The following is a 22,245-nucleotide window of genomic DNA, read 5'->3' as shown; positions in this document are numbered from 1 at the left end:
ATTTTGCTTTTTGCACTTGGAGACCTCATTTTTGAAATATGAGAACATGGCTACTGATATTATAGCTGATCTTCTGGAACAAAACCCTAATTAGGGTTTGCATTCCGCTTTTTACCCTTAAAGACATAATTTTCAAAATTTGAGAACATGTGTAGTATAATTTGGCATGAGGATTGAAACCCTAATTTCGAAAAAAGCAAAAATTTTCAAACCCTTTCTTTTTACACTTATAAGCAAGATTTTTTGAATCTAAAGAAATGGGTAGGATCAAAACGACTTAAAGAACAAACCCTAATCTCAGAAAAAAGGAAAATTTTCTAAGCCCTTCTTTTAATATCTAGAGGCGAGATTTTCAAATTCCGACAAAATGGGTAGTAATAAAAGAGCTCAAAGAACAAAACCCAAATGCCAGTTTCAAAAAAGTAGAAAAAAGCAGAAAAAACAAAAATTTCTAAAAATAGCAGGTTGTCAGGAATGACTCAAAGCAATTGCGATCTTCGTCCTTCAGACTTTCTGAACACTTTGACAACATTCAAATTCAATTCTGAGCATAAATTCTCAATCTGGCTCGGATGACCTCAAAACTCTAACTCTTAGCTCTCCCAAAATGAAGGTTTATGAAAACGCAGAGCTAGGACAAAACCTCAAAAAAAGCGAAAATAGGGGGTCCCCATCTGCGATGGAGCGATGTGTGAATTAGGTCACAACAGGTTCCCATTTGCAATGGGGCGATGTGTGAAAACGTCACAACATCTAGCACCACCTAAAATAAATGTTCCTGAACATTTCAAAGATGAAAATCCAATCCACAATTAGAACCTTCGGAAAATTCAACCAAACCTATCAAGAGACTAGAAAACATACTCAAGGTGGAAGAGGAATTCCGAATTGGACCAAGGTACCTAGTCTTTGATTACCCATGTGTGTGCAAATGCATTCATTCCGGCTTAGGAGGACATTGCGACCCTTAGAATCCACCATGACTAGCTATGTGATTCATCCTAACTTCATAAGCATTCTGGATAGAGCCTCGCTTCTAGTTCGACATCCATAGCCCTGATAAGGTTATCGCTGTAATCTCACGAATATTGCTCCACTCCCAACCAGATGTCCATAGCCTCGGTGGTGTTACTCGCATGTTCCCATAGCCAATAATTTGATATTTGATTTTTGCTTCTTCTCCTTTTTTTGTTTTTTCTTTTGATGTTACTTTCTTTACATTTTCATGCTCCATCAATTCCTTTGGGTTGTAAGCAATGAAGCTCACATGGGTTTGAGAATTAGAAGCCATATCTCTATCAAGGATCTTAGGCAAGAATGTTACCTTGATTTCCTCTATAGTATTCTTCACATTTCGAAGATCAGCAAGGGAAACATTACACTCCACTTGACCTCTTGGCACATTATGAATTAAACTTCCCACATACCCATGTGCATCATCCATTCTAGTCAAAACTTATATTTCATTTTCAGTAGTTAATAAAAATTCCCTTCTCCAATTTTGATCAAAAGAAGTCGATGAACTGCTAACAAGATCCCTTTCAACTGTAGTTCCATGGCTGCTACAATTATCAGGTGCCTCTTCCCTTTCATCCTCACTAGTAAATTGAGAATCCGATTTATTGAAGTCATCGGTTCTCTGCTCTAGATCAGCTTTATGCAAAAGAAAATCTGATTTATGCTCAAAAGAATTAATACCTTCAATGTTGTCTTCAGCACATGACTCTTGAGATGAGGTAGCAACAACATTAGAGTCAAAGGGAATAAGCTTGTTCTGAAAGTCAAACCAAAATCCTCCTGTCTCATTGAAGTGACAATAAGAATCATATGCAGGTTCAGTTGCTTCCATTTTCCCACAAGTTTCATGAACCATCTCTTTTCCGAGAATCTCCTTAACTGTCTCATCATAGTTTACAACACAATTTGTTTCTTGAACCTTGTCTGGATCAAAGGGAAATTCATCCCATGTTGGGTCCTTTTCATACTTAGTTTCCATTATATCACGATCCCAAATGCCAAAAGGCTGAAAACCAAATGCCAACTTAGATTTTGAATCTTCTCTTGGTTTCCACACCTTGCTATTCTCACCAAGAGAAATGCTAGAGCCACATGATGCTCCATCTTCTATCTCGTACAATGGGTTATTGGATGTTATCCAATTCTGATCTAGGGTGGAAAGTGAACTGCCACCATGGTCAAGATCTAAATAAACATGGGTCCTTTTCATACTTAGTTTCCATTATATCACGATCCCAAATGCCAAAAGGCTGAAAACCAAATGCCAACTTAGATTTTGAATCTTCTCTTGGTTTCCACACCTTGCTATTCTCACCAAGAGAAATGCTAGAGCCACATGATGCTCCATCTTCTATCTCATACAATGGGTTATTTGATGTTATCCAATTCTGATCTAGGGTGGAAAGTGAACTGCCACCATGGTCAAGATCTAAATAAAAATCATAATACTTGTCAACACTTTCAGCGGTGTTGTGAGGATCCAATTCACCAAGATGACTACCTTCATGCTCAAAATCAGCCTCATGTGAAGATAAGTCTGATTTCCTCTCAGGAATTAAATCATCTTCATCGGTTCTAACCTACATATCTGTATCATGCTCTTCATTCTTGAACTTACTGGTCTCAAGACCAACATTGACTGAATCTGAATTAAGCTTCAAAATTGTTGTTCTGTTCTTTCCACAAAAACCAATCATCATTATTTCTAATTTCATTCAAGTTTGAGGGAGTATCTTGAGGCTTTGTTACACATTCTTCATATGTCAAGACAACCTTCCCATCCAAACGTTTGGATTTTGCAGCACTCATTGTGTATCCCCTTTCTTATCTCCTCTTCTTATGATTCATAAACTAGTCAAGAGAAAATATTTCTGATCTCCGCAGGGAGTGATGCATACTCCGTGTAACAAGCCCGTATCTCATCAGCCACAAGGACTTCAACTTCAGGTGGCGATGCTTCCCTTGGAAGGAAAACAGGCTGTAAGGGTCTTGACACCGAACCAACCGGCATTCCACCATTGTTACTGCTATGGTCGTTGGCATTCCCATTAACTCCTGGATTGTTAGAGGTGCTAGCATTGTGATCATTGGTGTTTTGATTTTGATTATGACCTCCACTAGGATTTTGAGTCATAGTAGCTAGCAATTGGGACATCATGTTCACCATGGTGTCAAACTTCTTCTCAACTCTTTCCACAGCCACATTTGCATCATTCTGACCAAATATTCTCTCTGCCATTGAATCCATTGAATCAACTACTTTCTCTTTGTTTCTCAAAACCTCTGAAAAAGTTTCCTGTATTGGCACTGTAGGAGTCTGACACTGTTGTCTTCTTTGTTCTCTATTGTAGTAACAAACGTCTCTGTCACTCATGGAGAACTTTGATCACTCTGAATTCACAGGTTGGCAGGAAAACCAGCTCTGATACCACTGTAATATTTCCCTTAATTTTTTTTTCTGTTTTTAGCAATAAGAGATACAAAGCAAACACCATAACCCATTAAGGTTAGAGAAATAATCCAAACAGCTGAAAGGGAAACCTTTTGCCTTTTGTTCACCAAGAGCCCAATCTGGGAGGTTAGAGCATACGGTGTTCCGGGGATCGTTAGCACCATAACCAAACTGAAAGTACAATGCACAGGCAGCAAGCCAACCCCTTCTGCTTATCCAGCAGGATAGAAACTAAACTTCTTGGCGGTAAACCAGCCAAGGGAAACAACAAGAAACTAAAACTCAATCACTCCATCGCATATTTCAGTGGGAGGACATTACATAAAGCTATCACTCTACCGCATATTTCAGAGGGAGGACAATACATAAAACTTATCAGTCGACCACTTATTCAATGGGAGGACTGAGCAACAAATATCAAATTAATGGCGGCAATCCAGCCTCTTCCACTTTTCAATAAATGGTTAGTAGTACTACTACTTAACCTTACAATATAAAATAGAGAGATAGAATAGAAAAGTAATGCTGTCCAATGCTGATAAATATCTTCAAACAATTACTAACTCCCAAAAGATCCTTCAACATGAAATTATGAAATCCTAGGATCAATAACACGCAGACCAGCAGCTTCAAGAAACTATGAATTGCTCATTTCTCTCTCCAAACTCACCCAAATCACCCCAAGTCACACCCAAACACCAACTTGTGGAAATCTGTAATTTTATGACAGCAAGCTGAAATGCACAACCAACAACACCCAGACACACTAAAATGCATAAAGCTCACTCACTACTCACACCTAACATCCCCAAAGACTCCCAAACTGCTAATATATCAAGAAGGACCAATTACAATCAGATTAGCGACCTCCATATACCCCATTTACCACATCTTGTTTCCAAAATAGCCACACAAGAAAAACGCCTAGGCTGGGAAGTATGATTTGCAAAATAAAAATGATTACTCGAAGATTAGTGCCGAAAACTTACATAAGCCATCGCCTAGGACATAGGAATCCACAGAGCAAATACCTAGAATGATAGAATCGCCTGGCCAAGAGGTACGAGCAAAATATGGTTTCAGCAAATCTGCGACCAGCAACCAAAAAATACTCCAATCTCACACAAAACTCTCCACAATCTGCAGAACACTCATTGACAACACTAGAATTACAGGAACACAGCTAGGTACCATCTTCCAAGTACGAAACCGAGACTTAGCTAGGAATCCACACTTCGAAGCTCAAATTTCAATCGCCAAACCGGAGCATAACGATGCAATTTCATAAGATACCAAATGAGAGGCCAAGCACTTGTATTTATAGATTTTTCCCTCTGAAATTCAAATGTAATTGCTCCCAAATTCACCCAAATCTTATTGCACTTCATTTCGCTATCAGATGGCGTCCAATTTATATTTCATTTCATTACCAAAGTGGGCGTCCAAGCTGTATTTAATCAATAATTTGACAAATTCGAACTTGCCTAAGTCCTCAAACAATAACTTAAGGCATTCTTCTAATTTCAATGCCTAACTTAGGAAAATAACAATATAGATGGTAGATAAATAATTTTCCCCTAAGTTGCTTACAATACAAATAATCAGTTTTAAAAATAATTAAATATTAAACCTTAGGATAAGGAATTAATATTTAATTAAATAACTTATAACTCCAATACTGATCAATACCAAAATCAAGGATGAAGCTGTGCGATGAGGACCATTGAACTGTGTTGAGTCAGGACCCTGTCCGAGGCTGCTAAAAATAGAAATGCTCAACACAGCCACTTATTAAAAATAGTAAGTCAAGAAATAATGCTCCGAAAAACATGATCTTTGCACCCAAAGAAAGAGATTGGAAAGCTCAGTAGAATTGCATCATCCAAACAACCAAACCCTAACTTACTAAAAATAGTAAGTTCTCACTTCACCAAAGAATCAAATGCATGTTATGCCACCTTGGAGTTTATGGAAAACCCATAAGGAAACCATAAGCAGAACTGAAGAATTCCCTCCTGACAAACCCTAGAAAGCTCGTGCAGAACTCCACAAAAATAGGAAGCCCTAATTCTCCTTTTCACATAGCCTACGGGTCTCCGGAATAGGCCACTGGATCACTAAATGAACATCACTCGGACAAGCTGTGCGGGTGCAGCTATGCATTCAACCTCCACCAAAGTTGAAGGATGTCAACTTCCTTCTTATTTTGGTGATGTCGCTCCATTGAGAAATCTTTCTTTTTGAATTTTCTGATTTTTTGATTTCTTCGGATTTTTGAAATTTTTCACTTTTTCTGGATTTTTGACATAAGAGAGATCTATAAAATCTTGAATTAAACTTGAAAGCTCAATCTGGTTCCAGCCTACATGAAATGCTTCTTCCTTTGCAAGTCTGGTTGATAGTCTAGCGATCACCTTTGAATCCTTGTGATACTTTGAATTTCATCCATATGTTAGGGAATTCCATCAACTGCTCCCTCTGTATGTTTGGAAAATTTTCCCAATCTTGGAATCTTGATATATTTCCTTCCATGACGCACTTTGATACTGAAATCTTTTGATGTAGTTCTTGATTTCTTGATGTGTAATCCTTTGTGCTCATATCTTGAACTTGCTTCCCTTCATTTGTCCACCATCAAGGTGAAGTCTTCTTCATGTTTGATCCGGTCTGCATCTTCGCCTTCTGGAATATCTATCTTTAAATCCCGATCCAATCTTTGAAGTGTTGATATTCCTTATCTGCATTATTTGAGTTCCCTTGCAATATGCATGTGGAATCACCTTGGAGCCTATCCATCGTCATTCACTGCCTTGAAGTGTTGAGCCCTTGGTGTCCCTGCAAGCTGCATCCTCCTTCACCTCAAGCCTTGATCATCATGCTTTCGTTCCTTGTAGCCTATCTGAATAACTTTGTTATTGATCTTCATTTGAATTGATTTATCCCTTTGTAGTGGAAATCCAACCCTCATTTGGACTGATCCTCCTTGAAATTTTGTTTGATTTGAACACCATTCAATTGAGTGGAAATTTGAACCTCATAGGGACTTTGTTCCCAACATTTGTCCCAACTTGTGATAGGTAATCTTAGGTTCCGATTAGAAAATTGTAACACCAATTCTGAAATTGTGAAGGTCCGGATTGAAATCTGGAAAATTCTCCTCAAGAAAACCCGACCTTCAGACTTAGGATAAGTCCGATTGCAATAAATAAGTCTGAAGACACCCCTGTAAACTCAGAAAATGGTGTGTTTGTAGCCCAAAGTTGTATTCCTAGGTCTGGAAATATCACTTGCTCGTCTGAAAACACTCAGAAAGTGACTGGTTTTTGATATCAAAGTTGTAATAAAAGTCTGATTTTTTGAGGACTGAGTCTGAATAGGCCCTCCAATGTCTGAAAATGGTGTATTGAAGTCTGATTTTCTGATTCTTAAGTCTGAATACACCCTCTGAAAGTCTGAAAATGGCTCCAAAAGTCTGAAGACACACTGAAAATGATGAATATTAATAGCTGGAAGTGGTCACAGCCATGTCGCATGCTTGCATTTGAATTATTTTGCCCCTCAAAACTCAGAAATGGTCACATTTGGGCACAACTATGTGGCTGGAAATGAAGTTTCAGTCTGAAGACGACCTGATATACTCAGTAAAATGTAAAAAATGGGGTTCGAAAGTATACCACAAGTTTGGAAATACTTGGAAAGAAGTGTAGATAAGTCTAATTTTCAAATTTCAAAGTGTGAATACATCTTCCAAGTCAACAATGGTTGCCCAAAAGTCTGAAGACAACCTGTAACTAACATGAATCAGCATTTTGAAGTAGTTGTAGCCATATTAAATGTTTGCCCTTGATGTATCTAACCTCTTCAAGGTCGAAATGGCTAAATTTGGGCGCAAGTAGAAGTCTAGTAATAAAAATTTTAGTCTGAAGACAAGTCTGAAAATGGAGATTTAGAATTGTATTAACAGTGGAAGCTTCACCAAATGTCTCCAAAACTCGCCAAAATGTGTGCACAAGTGAAATCGCCCAGGTGTGGAGGAGCTGGAAATAGAAGTTAGTTCTTGGACAGCCTGCAACAAAATGACCCTTCAATAGAAGTTTCAGACTTATAGCAGCAATGGTGAACCTCAGAAAATGCTCCAAAATGACCCTTCAATCAAATCGCCCAAGTGTGGAATGGCTGGTAATTTTTAACATTCATTCCTTTCTCTAAGGTTGATGTAGGAGCTCTAGATAAAGCTGGTTAGAATGATGTCATGCTGAAGTGAGTCAGAATACATCATTTTTTTCATATAATAACTTTCATGTTTTGTGGCTGGTTTCATTACATATAAAGAAAAATCTGTAACAGTTTCTTCATCAATTCAAAATCTGTAATAGACATTCTAATTGCAGACCAAAATAATACTGCACATAAATCAAAAAATTGCTGATTGCTTGCACTACTTGTGAGAAAATGTCATAGCCATGAAACTCATCCATTTACTCACATTCTCTGAGTTTTACCCAAGTAATGAACTTACATATTTTTTTAATTTGTAAGTTTTTGCTGAGTTGTCATGTCCAAAGCAAAATTGGGCCTGCTGAGTTTTGATGAGTCACAAAATTTAAAACTATGGTACTGAGTGTTTACAGTCATAGGTTATTCATGACATTTTGCAAAATGACTAAAAGATTTGCCATAATTTTTTGTAAGACATAATGTTTATGAAAATGCGACAGAATTTAAAAAGCACATAAACTATGAAAGGAACTTTAGATGCTTGCATGTTTCCTAGCTTCATCAAAAACCTCTGCCAGCTACAAAATGGAACAGGATCTCTGTGCAAAACATGAAGCTGTTACGTTGCTTTCTCTTGACTTTGCCTTGACAACAGTTGTCCCATTTAAGAGTCTTTCTACATCTTTTACATTGATCTCAATAGACAATTCATCATTTTTATCACCCATTGAGCCCCATAATCCCATGCCTTATGGTGTGCTGTTGATACTTGAATGCTTCTTAGGTAAAAGATGGAAATTCTAACAAACAAATATAAAGTCCTCCTTTTGCTGGGTGTCATATTATTCTTGATCAAATGGATGAAAACATGGTTTATTTTGATTGGAATGGAAACAGAAGACATGATAGATACTGATAGAAATACAGTCAGGTTTTCTCTAACATTGTGTCAAGATTCTTCATAATCTATTGAAGTGGAAAGTTTGAAAAACATGTTGGGTTCCTCAAGGATAAATTGGGATGAAAATTCAGTAGATGTAGAGAAATAGAAGCTTTATCTGACATGAAACATCAATACACTAAATAGTGCTCATTCATATGTCTCAGAAATTGAAGTGTTATGAGAATCCTTGTTCATTGAGGTGATGTCTACTTGCTAATCAATTTTACATTCTTTATCAATTGGACACTTACAGTATAAGAGTTCTATCTTTAGAATTCATGACTCATCAGCAACTAGATCTGAATGTAGAGCTGTAGTAATGACGTGTTATTTCTACATTGGTGTCATTAGTTTTTGTCAGCCTTAGTTATAGTGTTGGGATAAAGATAATGTTTCTGCTAATGGTGAGGAAAATTAAGTTTGGTTTCTTATAATTAGTCTTGACTTTTGATGTGCAGTTTGACGTTATTAAGTGTTTGGACTAATTCAACTGATGTATTGTAAATGGGATCAAACAGATCATATTTTTAGAGACCATATGTAATGATCAGGCTGTAATAGAGCAGAACATTTGCTTAAAAATCCGCCAGAGTCCAGACTATGCAAATCAGTGAGTTGTCACATACTTATTTAGTGCAATTTGTACATTTTGTTTTCCTTACTTTTCAGGGTTAAAATTTTGCAGTCTTAAAATAAGTTCATTCAATAGGTTTAAGTAAACTAACATCCTAGATGTTCTTAGCAGGCCTGATTTGGCAGCAGGAATGGAAGATTTCAAAAATCGACTTTCTCACTATGAGAAGGTCTGCTTTTGGAAAATTTCTTTGATTTCTTATTATTCTGATGCTTTATTGTTCTGTGTTATTTTTCTATTGTTACATGTTGCAACATTTCTTTGCTTGCATAGTGAATTTTTTGTAACTTTCAGGTCTATGAGCCTGTTGAAGAAGGTTCTTATATTAAAATGATAGACACGGTTAGTGGCAAGGGAGGACAGATGCAAGTAAGTGGCAGATGCGTTTTCTGATTGATTGCTGAATCTCTATCTTGCTTGTATTTCTGGCATTCATAGAGGCCAGAAGATTAATTTAATTCCATCGTATCATTAACCTACAATCCTTAATTTGAAAATTTTCTCTTTGGAAAGGAACATGCTTATTAATGATTCTATATAGAATATGAATTAAGCTTATAATATTTTGGAACAATTTATGGCCAAATGGCACAAACGTTCTACAAGATTGCCACCAAAGTGATTTTCAATGTCACATGCTGAGATTCAATGTTAATATTTAATACTTCCTGAATAATATCCTTCAACAATGCATTATGGAAAATGAGCTATAGCTTTTAAGCTGTACCTGAATAAGCATTTAATAGATAATAAAAGCCATCACCAGTGGTGATTTTCTCAGTAAAAGCTACTAGGATGGAGACCATTGTGTGCGAATATTATATAAAGGAATCTATTGGTAACGGAGAGACAAGTCTTCTACTTTTGATTTCTGTAGCATCTCTTTTTAACCTTAGATGGTTTTAACGGTAATTGTTTTAAATAATAAAGATTATTACTAGAAATTTGATGTCTCATTTAGATTATAGTTACACCAAGTTCTCATTATACAAGATATATCACACCATGTTCATCTGATGATAGTACTGACAAATCCTCACTGAAAATGGATTGTGGATGTATGGTTGCTTACTTTTCTCTTAACACAGTGTCACTCCTTTCTACTTCCCTGCACCCTCTGTTTGGTGCCCTTAACATGCATGAATTGATGCCAAACAAGTTGCACCCGTGTATTAGCATGCACTGTTTTTGAAGGCTGGGATTGGATGAAATAACTTCCAGAAACTTGATTTGCTTCCCTTATGAGCTCGCACCTTTTATTTTAATGTAAATTTATTTATGTATTCAGGTCTCCCTTGTATCACCCGACAGGAAGAAAAATACAGTTAATCTATTCTTTTGCGCTTCCATATACAATTTTAACCCTTAAACAAATAATATCCATTCAATCACATGGACACCTAGAATGAAAATTTTTAATGATTTGCAACTATCATATTTGAATAGAAAATTATTATCACTTGATCACCAAAACAACTTTTCATTTTTCATTTTTCATTTTTCATTTTTCATTTCAATAACAAATACCCATGCCTGGAAAGATATTTTGAGTTTACCAAACTCTGCAAATTTATTATTTTTATAGAAATTTCAATAAATTTTACCTTCAGCATAAATACTCAATTGAAAAGTATTAGGAAAATATGAGATAATTATTACCAAGATATTTGATAATTAAACAAGGAGTGAAAGTCTCTTTAAATAGTTACAAATGCTTTATTCTTAAGAATAAGAGCGACAACTAAGAAAGACAAGGATAAGAACTTATCTAAAAAAATAAAAGAATATTCCTAATGTCTATCCTAAAGACTTAAATCAGGTGCCGATCCGACCCCAACTCTATATAGCCATAACTGATAGCCGTGCGCACCCTCTCCCGATGGCCGAGATCCTCCATCTATTCCAATTCGCCATCTATCTACTCCCAGAACTCTAGTCGCACCCTGCTTCCCCTGTGCTATTTTAAGGGCTAGCCCCTCCCTCCCCCTAGTGGGGATTTATTATTGCTCGGGTGGGTGGGGGATAGTGCGTCTAAAAAACCCTGCCCTTACATCAGTCGAGGGCAACTATCCATCCATGGGTATGCTCTCTCCCGGTTGGGAGAGGCGGCCTATCCACCATACCTAACTATAGAACCCCATAGGGGAGAGGGGTTGGGGGTCATTTATGTGCCGATAGGCCTTGATTGGAGGAGGAGGAGGGAGAGGACCCCAGGGGGGGGGGCTACTATAACTAGTGCTGGGATGGGTGCGCTCCTCTACTCTAGTTGGTAAGGGGGTGGGACTAGTCGTTGCCTTTCTTGATTCTATACATAACATGCCAATGTCACATCCACCCACCCACCCCAATAATGAATGGGCTACTGGCAGGGGGTGGGTGGGAGAACTTAAAGTGACCATTATAAACTAAATATTACAATATTACTTTTTACTCTCCCTTAATTGTCAATCTACTAATTACACCAATTTTATCTTGGAATTTTACAAATTTGTCAAGACTCAAGGATTTGGTAAGAATGTTTGCATTTTGATTATCAATTGGACAATACTGCAACATTACCAATCCATCTTCTACAAATTACCCATTGAGATTGCAATGAAGCTTCACATGTTTGGTAGACTCGTGGAAGATATGATCCTTGGCAAGCTTTAGCACACCTTGATTGTCAAAAAACTAGGGTGAAGGCCCTACTTGATACATTTTCATGTTTGAAAGAATCCTTCAAAGCCATATTGCCTCACATGCTACTTATTCATTGATACTCTGCTTCGGTCGAGAAAAGAGCTATTGCCCGTTGTTTCTTGCTGGACCATGTTACTATACTTGTACCAAGATTGAAAACATATCTAGAAGTGGGTTTTTAGTCATCAAATCAACCTGCCCAATTTGAATCTATGAAGCCATCCAGCCTAGGATCTTTGTTTTTGTTATACAAAATGCCAAAGTCAACTATCCCTTTCACATATCTTAACACCCGCTTCGCTGCAACCCAACGTTCTGCCTTTGGTGCTATCATGAATCTGGAAACATAACTCACAACATAGCTCAAATCAGATCTATTGTCTGTAAGGTAGATAAGGGTGCTCACTACTTGCCCAAATGTTGACTCATTTATAACCTTTGAGTTTGTTTTGGCTAAAAGTTTTAGCCCTCTCCATAGGTGATTTTGCAATTTGTCATTCTAAACTTGTTGAGAAAACTCTTGGCATATTTAGATTGAGAAAAAAAATTACCAGCATCTATTTGCCAAACTTCTACACCTAGGCAATAATGTAGGAGGCCCAACTTAGTCATGTCAAAAGCCTTACTCAAATTACATTTGATTTGTTCAATCAAAGGTGCCTCACAACCTATAATTATGATATCATCTACAATAATGACCAATAGAATGATCTCATTTCCTACACTTTTGATGTACAAATATGGATCTAAAGGATTTGTTTGCAATCTTTGTTGAAGCAAATAAATACCTGTCAATTTCAATTACCATGCCCTAGGTACCTACTTCAAGCTATATAGAGCTTTCATTAGTCCACCCTAGGATCTTTTCTTTTTCTATACAAAATGCCAAATTCAGCTGTCCCTTTCACATATCTTAACACCCCTTCAACATAATGTTCTGCCTTTTGTGTTGTCATGAATCTAGAAATGTAACTCACAACATAGCTCAAAGTATGTTTAGTGGTTGTAAGATAGATAAGTTTGCCCATTAGTTTTTGATTAAGGAAAAAACGGGTTTTACAGGGACCCAAAACCACAGAGTTTACAAGCTAGATAAAATATTCAAAGAAAGTTCACTAAGAAAGGAAAGCTGCATAACAGACAAAGAAGGACAACAATAACGAGCAGCAAAGTTCATGCCCCATGGTGATCATCCCATGATGCACCATTCATTTGCAATGCCATCTAGATGTATGGTTGCATATTTAATGGCCTCTTCCTCTAGCATAGGACTAATCTAAAAATAGGTGCCTTCCTTTCGGATCTGTTGTGACGTTTTCACACATCGCCTCATTGCAAATGGGGACCTTCTTGTTTTTGCTTTTTAGGGTAGTGTTTTGTTGTCTCAGGGTTTTTTCTCTAGTCTCTCACCTCTGCAATGAGTCAAGTTTTTCGAACTTTGGAGGAGTCATCAAAATCAATAAGGAGAAGGAATGGTCAAAAGGGCATTCTAATGCTACAAGGGAGCTCAGATAGGTTGGAGGAGTAAAATCGCAATTTCCTGAGATCAATTCTGACAACTTCCTAATTTTTAGAAAATTTGCTTTTTCTAAATTGAGAAATTTTGCTTTTTTGGTATTTTGGGGCCAATTCGGGAGCTTGCTATTTCAAGTTGCTTTTTTCTAAAATAGAAAGTTGCTTTTTTCTTTTTTGGGACCATAGGTGGTCGTTGGGTCAGAAGAGATGTCAAGTCAGGAGAATTCATCTGGAACAAACCAGGTATGGAATCACTTTCGAATCCAAAGGAGAATTTCTAAAAAGCTAATTGAAGATCACAAGAAATTGACTAAGTCTAGAACTTGCATCAAGAAAATTCCTTGTCCAAAGGATGAAGAATGCTTATCCATGGAGGAATTCCTTGATTCCCACCAAGTCCGCTCAAGAATACTTGGAAATTCCTTGTGTAAGTATCAACTCCGCCTTGGCAACTTGAAAAACTCCTTATAAATCATCAAGTTCGCCTTCGGAAAAGAGGAAATCTCCTTGGTCAAGTGTGAAACCAGCTTCGCAAATTAAGAAATTCCTTGGTTAAGTATGAAGATCGCTTAAGGAATGGTGAAAGTCTCCGATCAACTATGAATTCTACCTAGCTCAAGGAAGAAATTCCTTGTTTAGACACCAAGTCCGCCCTTCTCCAAGAACAATTTCCAAGGCTTCATGAAGTCCGCCTCTTCCAATGAGGATTTTCCCTATCCACACACCAAGCCCGCCCAAGGAGAAGGTAAGAAGTTTGGCTACATGTTGTAGCATAAGAAAATTTCCAATCAAGAGAAAAGTCCACCTTGAATTGCATGGTAAAACTCCTTGTTCCTCTGTCATGTTTGCCCTTCCAAGGAAGAAATTTCCTTGATTCTTGGTGAACTCCGTCCCCCTTGGTGAAAATTTCCTTAGCAAGACATGAAGTCCGCCCAAGGAAGATGGAGAAAATTTAGCTGAGCGTCAATGGAATTCCTCGAGTATATGCCAAATGCACTCTAATCAAGCATAAGTTCCTTGAACCTAAGTGAAGTCCACCCATGATAAGTGGAAAATTTTTAGTGGCAAGTGAAGTCCGCCCAATGCACAAGGATGAATTTCTTGACTAGACACCAACACCGCCCTTCCTAGCAAGGATTATCCTTGCCAACACATGAAGTCCACCCTTTGTTTGATAAAGAATTTCCCTATCCCACCTTGAAGTCTGCCTAGGGAGATTGAGAAAATTCCTAATGGCACATGAAGTCTGCCCAAGGTAAGAAAGAGAAAATTTGGCTAAGTTCTTTGGCATGAAAAGGAAAAAAATCCTTGTTCTAAGCAAAGTCCGCCCAAGGTGGATAAAAGAAGAGTTTAACTAAATATAGGTGTAATAAAGCAAAAAAATTTCAATAAAAAAAAAATCGCCCAAGTGTTGAAAAAGAAAAGAAGAATTAGAAAATTTGGCTAAGTTCCAAAATTTTACTAAGTCTAAGAATTATCCTTTGAAAATTTCTTCAAAATTTGCACTCTAAGCTACCTTATTGTTTTTTAACTTAGAAAGTTTTCATGATTTTCAGGTGGTAGATACCAACCCAAGGAAGGGTTTCAAGAAAATCTTAAATAAAGTTCAACAACAAGGGACCATAGCTAGAGTCCAAGATTGTGACAAAATGGAAGAGGGTTGGGGATACCAACCTTGGCCATATGGACCTCAAAGACTTCAAGAAAATAAGGCGGCAAAGAAATATTCCTTAATCCATAAATATTCCTTGGAAAAGATGAAGATTGATGGTGCTAAAAAGAAGAAACAATGAAAGCAGTCCAAGACAAGGACATGGATGTAGAGAACTTGTAGACCAAATTTCGGAGCAACTTCTTCACTTCTGCAAATCCAATCTAGAAGCAACATTTTGGCAAGGCATCCTCATTTCTTTCCATTGAGGATGGTTTTCGAAAACTGATGAGATGGACCTAATGGAATACAAGATTAACTTTTTGCCAAGTGTCCCAATGGAAGAGCTTGGCCCCATAGTGACCGGGTTCATTGAATTTGCTGCCAAAGGAAAGGATAAGGGATGCCCGCTTCTAGATGAAAGTTGGATTTAGTGGCTGTTTATTTCTCATTGGCCCACTTTTGGATAACTATTGTAGCAAACCCTAATTAGGGCTTTAAAGTTTTAATCTTGGCCATTGATCTTCGATCAATTTGGACCATTTCTTTGTAATGGGGTGCTTTTATAAACCCTCATTTCATTTGTAGCTGATATGAGAGGTTTCTGAGAAATTGTTGTAGGGGTTTAAAGTTTTAATCTTGGCCATTGATCTTCGATCAATTTGGACCATTTCTTTGTAATGGGGTGCTTTTATAAACCCTCATTTCATTTGTAGCTGATATGAGAGGTTTCTGAGAAATTGTTGTAGTGATACTTCTTAAGTGCTAGGACATTATTCGTTGTTCAATTGTTGGTGAATTTTTGTCTATTTTTGCAAGTTAGCATGTTTTCTTGGCTCTCAATATAATAGATTGAATGAACGATTTGATAGAATTGCTTAATGTGGAATGGATGTGTTCATATTTTTGATAATTGGATGATTTTCAATTATTGTGCAAAGTTACCTTGAACCAATAAATGAAAACTTAACTTCTATCACTATATTCATTGTTCAAAATGTTGGTGAATATTGTTAATTATTGTAGCGTCGGTCGTACAATTTCATAATTCCGATGCATGATAAATTGATTACATGACATCTGAATGTTAACATATATAATAATAGACAAACTATTAGTATATACGTTAACATTAAATGATAAATAAAATCAAATACGAGTTATGGCATTTGCCACCGATTGCACCATTTCATGTTAACGAAGGCTGTGATTAAGCGATTCATGGTAAATTGCATTCCTTATGATCAGTCAAACAAGCGATGATCTTAGTGCTTGTTAAGTGTTGTTAATAAGTGGTACGTAGGAAAGAGATGTGTCTTCCCATGTGGGAAGACACATCTCTTCACTACGTACCCTCTTATTCACATATGTAACATTCATACGGTAAGGAGGAAAACAATACAGCAATCGATAAGTGTTGTGCTTCCTTCCCTTCACACTACAACAGTTTAAATTTAATTTCAGATTATATCTTCATCTCTTCTATCCTCTTGATCTGCATAAGAAATACCTAAAACAATAATCATTAGAATTAGATTGTTGGATTTACCACTCTGAACTCTGATTGAACCTATATTGATCACAAAATTTGACTAAACTTATCAAATATGAGCGACATGAAATTATTTTAAACTCCTGAGAAGATAGCATTGTTCTTGTGTAGTTGTTGAATTTGACGAATCAAGAATTGGTTTTAATTCCACTTTTGCAATTTCCGTCTCCAAAGTTCATAGGATTAGCTTAGGATTAGAATCATCTTCCTAAACCCTCACCCTTTTGCCCCTTTTTTCCAAGTCTTAGTGGAAGTAGGATTGAAAAAAGAGCTCATTAATTTTTTTTTTTAAATTTAGAAAGTTACGAGTGTTGTCAATCAACAGAATCCTTTGATTGATTCACTCCTTGAACAATTGTGTAAGTCCCCCTTGAGATTACCAGCATATGACAACTAACCAACTAAGACTATCCGCATGGATCTGGAACCTTGGAGTTGTTTTTGTGATCACACAATCCATCTGTTTAGCACATAGAAGATTTTGATGAAGAGAGAATAGGATATCTCTGGGTATTTTATTATGAGTTATGCATGCATAAAAAACACACCAACAAGACCCAAGCTCTAGTTGTAGTCTTCCATGAACCATCTTAATAAGGAAAAGTCAATTTCCCCACCTTCTATAAGTCAAAGTTTTGTGTTGTATCACCAGTGTGGGGTCTATGTTTCAATCTAACGTCAATGTAGCCCCTTAATGATATAGCAGGTTGGAACTTAGGACCTCCACTTTCCCAATCATCTCTAAATTTGTTAATGTATGTAGCTATGGTCGGAATTCTTCTATAGCGGACATAGCCAATATAATTGTCTAATTGGCCTATCGGCCTTAGATAATTATAGAGCTGATTTTATATCAATTATACATTTGGTATGTGCCGACTTGCATAACCAATTTACTTATTATTAAACAAATATGATTATTAAAGGAGCTGACTTTTGGCAAAAGTCTGCCACCCCTTAGTGGAAGGATACGTTGCATTATGTGAAGTTGTGTCTCCTTGAAGGGAGCCGAGTCTTGGAGAATAGCTTCTATCGGTGGATATAAATGAAGACTATACCTCCCTTCCTATATATACAACGAACATACTATGAACAGATCGAATACATAGCTGAGATTAGAAAGCAGGTCGCCATGTAGTTGTGCTCGGGGGAGACAATCATGTATTGTCTATGGTTGGGAGGGCAAATCATTGGCCATGGTTAAACAAGCACATAATCAACATGGTATCAGAGCCAGGTTACAATCTTGGAGGAGTAATTTTCACAGGCAAATCCACATCGATGGGTTATTTGCATTTGATCGTGGAGTTCGTGGATCAATCTTCATCATAACTTGAGCAGTTCTTGGGAGTGACCACTTGGACTTCTCTATTTGCTTCGACCCTTTAAATCATTAGGTGACATCTACTTTGAATGGCAACATCTGGTGATCTGTATTTTCTTCAGGCCCGTGGATCTATTTATTGCAGAGATCACTTGTATCCATATTGCTTGGTTCAAGTGCAATGGCGAGATCTTGCAACTGGCGGGCTTCACCATAAGGGTGTTGCTTCTGCATTTTTTCATCAGACATTGACATCTTGATCCCTATATCGTGTTTGATGATTTCAGTCATCGACCGACATCTCTATTGGCTGTGTTTTGCTATCGGCTTCATTGACTTGCCTCACGGATTTGGCATTTCATCAGGTTCATTTATTTGTTATTGCAGGCATTTCGAAGAGGTTGTTTGGCCGCCATGCATTGTCTTTGATCGGGCTGCTGCATATTACATTTCGGCAGATCCTTATTTGTCTCGTGGTTTATAAATCAAGTTGGTTATTGCTTGGTCTGCTTGGGACTTTTGGACCGGACTTTCTCTTTATTATGCCGAATCGTTTCATGATCTGGTTCGCATGAAAATTTGCAGTGTATCAGTCTTAGGTGTGGTTAATGATCGACACATTATTGGCTGGCACGGGGGCAGACATTCTTTGTAGAGACTGCAAATGGTTCTTTTCATTGACTAGATTCATTGGCAGTAGTGGCGCTACTTCATTGGCTGGAGACTTATTGCTTTGACAACTTGTTTGGAGACTAATCTTGTTTGTTGGATCACATATTTGAGGTCGATTCTCCCTGCCATCCCTTATCATAATCACTGGAAGAGCGATTAGTTATTCTATCGTTGAGTGTAAGGCGTCTTTGTTGAAGGCTGCATTGAATGAGCTTTGGGAAGTGTTGGAGAGTGTAGTTCATGGGCTGCCTGAAAAGACATGCGTGTAAGTGCATTTAAAGAAGAATTTTCCATGTGTGGAGAATACGTGGTATTCACGTGGATCGGATTGCGTTAATGCTGCAATGATCGCTGGTGTGGAATAGAATTGCTGTGTTAAGTGAGCTGTCGCTGTAGAGAAAGGAGACTGCTTTACTTCTGGAGCATTGGAAGAAGTGCAATCAATCTGCTAGAATAGATCTATGGTGATTGTTGCCTACAATCACGTGAGGCCTATTGGATGCTGTTCACAGTAGTTGAAAGGTCCTGAAGGACAATGATGTGAAGGGAAGTACATGAAGTTTGGTAGAAGTATAGCACTCAGAAGGAAGAAAGAAGCAGCTTGCAGAATAATGAGATAAGCATTTTTTGGTTATTATCTCGAGTATTATTTTTATCTACTTGTTGTAGTAAGTCTCTTATCTGTATTCTTGTACGGTCTAGGGCTCGATCTTATGAGATTGATGATTCGAGAGGGAGGCCTGCACAACTTTTCTATCTTCTTATGATAGCTATGACTTCGGAAACTTGCCCACCTTGTCAGTTTTTTAGAAAGATGACTTCAAATATTTTTGAAAGCACGAGAGTAGTTACAAAAGTTGTGCACTTAATAGCAGTGTCAAGAGTTCCTTGCCGAGCTATGACAGTAGGTCCAAGATATAGCACATTCAGCCGTATGTGGATCATGCCAGATGATGTTATGAGTTGAGATGCTCAAAGGCATGAGAGTCTCTTGGAGCAAGATATCTTCCATGATTGGGACCATGTGAGTAAGGTATAGTTCCGTGTCAGAGGGAGCAACTAGAGGATCTGTTTCAGTTGACTTCCGAGGATCTTGGTCATATTGGTTAAGAGGGAGTGAACCATGACGAGATGATTTCTCTAGTGAGTTAATTTTAGTGATCAGGTTTAGATATAACTCAGAAATAACACAAAGAAATCACACAAAAGAGACAAGACACCAAGAAAACCCTGGGAAAACCTCCCTCTTGGAGGAAAAACCCAGCATCAAGTCCAAATCAAAACCTTTTTCATTAATTAGTAGATTACACATATCTGATCAATGACAGATGCACAGTCATCTAGCTTGTCCCAATGCTGATGTGCAGATCGAAATCAATCAGCAACTGAATCTAATTCAATGCTATGTTTGTATGAGGATATTGCTTAGATCATAACTCCATTTCGCACAAGGTGGTGAGCCCGGTTTTTGGTAGATATTCACAATATATATTGCCCAGCTAGTTTCGCACAGGTTTGTCAACAATGAAGAATAACATTTGCAGTTCGAATGCATGCAAGTTCGCTCAGCAGAATAGAGTGATGAATTCGTCGTGTAGACTCCGAAATAACAATCTTAATGTATTCACTGTGTAGACTCCAAAGTAGCAATTCACTGTGTAGATTGAAGCTGAATTCACATGATAATGGAATGCTTGTTCTTTGAATGTGTAGATTGAGTCTTGTTTTATATACAAGACTCAATCTCTCTTTCATGAGTTGGCTGGGTCTATAAGGCTGACTTATAAATATTATCTTTTATTTTATTTCCTTGCTTTTGGTGCCACCTTTTAATTTACAAATTGGGGCCACACTTTGTTGATGGGAATAATCATTATGTTATGTTGTTATATTATGTTTATGTTGTCGTCGGTAATAATGAGTTACGGCGGTCAGTTAGTTAGCCGACGGGTAGGTAGATGGAGTTGCGATGGTTGTGTCGCGCCCCTTCGGGTATTATATATTGTGTACCTTTTCTTTGAAAGGATCATGTTAGTCATGTCAGATGTAATGTTATAAGCACTTATTGTACATGGACTGTGGAATTAATACGGAGGCTGGTTATTTAATATATTTCCGTTATGTTCTGGGCATTTACTTTCTGCATTTAACCGTTTACCCGAGAGGGCAAACATTTGGCGCCGTTGCCTAGACGAACTCGGGAACGGAAGACACGGATGGCGCACAGACACAATGGGCCTACCCGTTGGTGAAGTAAACCTGGAGGCTGACGATGCGCGGACAGAAATTTATACAGGAGAAGACACGGCAATGCGAGAATTTTCAATTTTGCTCCAGGTAGCCATTCAGACATACGTTCGACGAGAAGCGGTGGAGGTAGAAATCCCACCAAGTGCCGTGTGGACAACGCTGGAGGTTAGCTCGGCAGTAAACCGGTTGATGAACCACCTCCCCCGGTTGCTTGCAGAGGCATCGCTGGCACAACAGGCCCGCCTGGAGGAGATTGCCCAAGAAGAGCGACGACAACAAATCCTGCAACGCTACGAAGAGAACAGCCGACGGGAAATGGAATGAGATGGTGCTAGGCCAGGAGGAAATTGAACCTTTGACTTATGCCCAATAGACTAAATAAGGACAAAAATAAAAAGATACAGAGTGACGAATGGGAAGTGGCACAAACCGCGTTGAATCTCAAACAGCAGATAGAACGAAGGCGTAGGCTAAGGCAGCTTGCCGAGGGACGACCGGCCGAGGGGTTGCCCGAAGGGAACCCAGGAGGTGTCACGGAGGTTGCGGAGGCAGAGATAGACGGAGAGAACTACACTGTCTACACTGTTGTAGGGCTGCCAGAAGGAGTCACGGAGGGTGTCGAAGGAGAACTCTACAGTTCGCCAGAATACCACCGTAGGGTAAGAAGCCGCGAAGAGTTGGTGGAACAAACAAGGCGAAGTCTAAACCTGATCGATGCTACCAGAGACTTGCTAAAGAATTTGTCCATTTCAGAGGACAACCGGAGGGAGACACCGGAAGGTGACGGTACGACCGAAGGTGCCGAGGGAGCACAAGGGTACCGTACTGGAGGCAATTTGTTTGGTTCGGTGTTAGCAACTTTTTCCGGAGGACCCACGAGTGGAGGTTCAATTGCAGGAGGCGGAGGATCGCCAGGTACAAGCACACAAGGAATTAGAGGAGCGAGACCCAGTGGTGGGATGGCGAGTAAACAAAAATTGCCAAAGTTCACAGAGGATAGCAAAGATGATCCCGCACGGCATTGCCGTACATGCGAAACCATCTGGAGAGCCAACGGGGTGACTGACCAGGATGAATGGATGAAGCAGTTCCCCGCCACATTGAGAGGAGTGGCTATTGACTGGTATTCAGACTTGGATAAAACCGGGGTAACTACGTGGGATGAACTGAAGAAAGCATTCGAGAAGGAATTTCGGCTTCTCCGAGATGATAATGAGATAGTCTCCGAAATCTATGGAACAAAGCAAGGAAAGAAGGAGACCGTACGGGCATATGGCCGCCGGCTGAAGGAATTAGTCGGAAAGATGGAAAGCCAACCGGCTGATGGCTTAAAAA

The 22,245-nt window shown here is 38.4% G+C and overlaps 1 protein-coding gene across 6 annotated transcripts in view; it reads left to right on the top strand.

The window, feature by feature from the left end:
- LOC131031592 (6-phosphofructo-2-kinase/fructose-2,6-bisphosphatase) overlaps positions 1–22,245 on the top strand; it is a 281,317-nt gene that overhangs the window by 148,132 nt on the left and 110,940 nt on the right. For 4 of the 6 annotated variants that reach the window (XM_057962756.2, XM_057962761.2, XM_057962742.2 and 1 more), the window contains 3 exons: positions 9,149–9,240; positions 9,373–9,433; positions 9,559–9,633. In XM_057962756.2, coding sequence (XP_057818739.2) covers positions 9,149–9,240; positions 9,373–9,433; positions 9,559–9,633 — 228 coding nt within the window. The remainder of the gene's footprint in view (positions 1–9,148; positions 9,241–9,372; positions 9,434–9,558; positions 9,634–22,245) is intronic. The other 2 variants (XM_057962764.2, XM_057962748.2) reach the window with 1 other exon arrangement.

This window comes from Cryptomeria japonica, chromosome 6 (assembly GCF_030272615.1).
Source record: "Cryptomeria japonica chromosome 6, Sugi_1.0, whole genome shotgun sequence".
Taxonomy (NCBI): domain Eukaryota; kingdom Viridiplantae; phylum Streptophyta; class Pinopsida; order Cupressales; family Cupressaceae; genus Cryptomeria; species Cryptomeria japonica.
The sequence above is the reverse complement of the archived record's forward strand: the minus strand, read 5'-3'. Positions and strand labels throughout refer to the sequence as shown.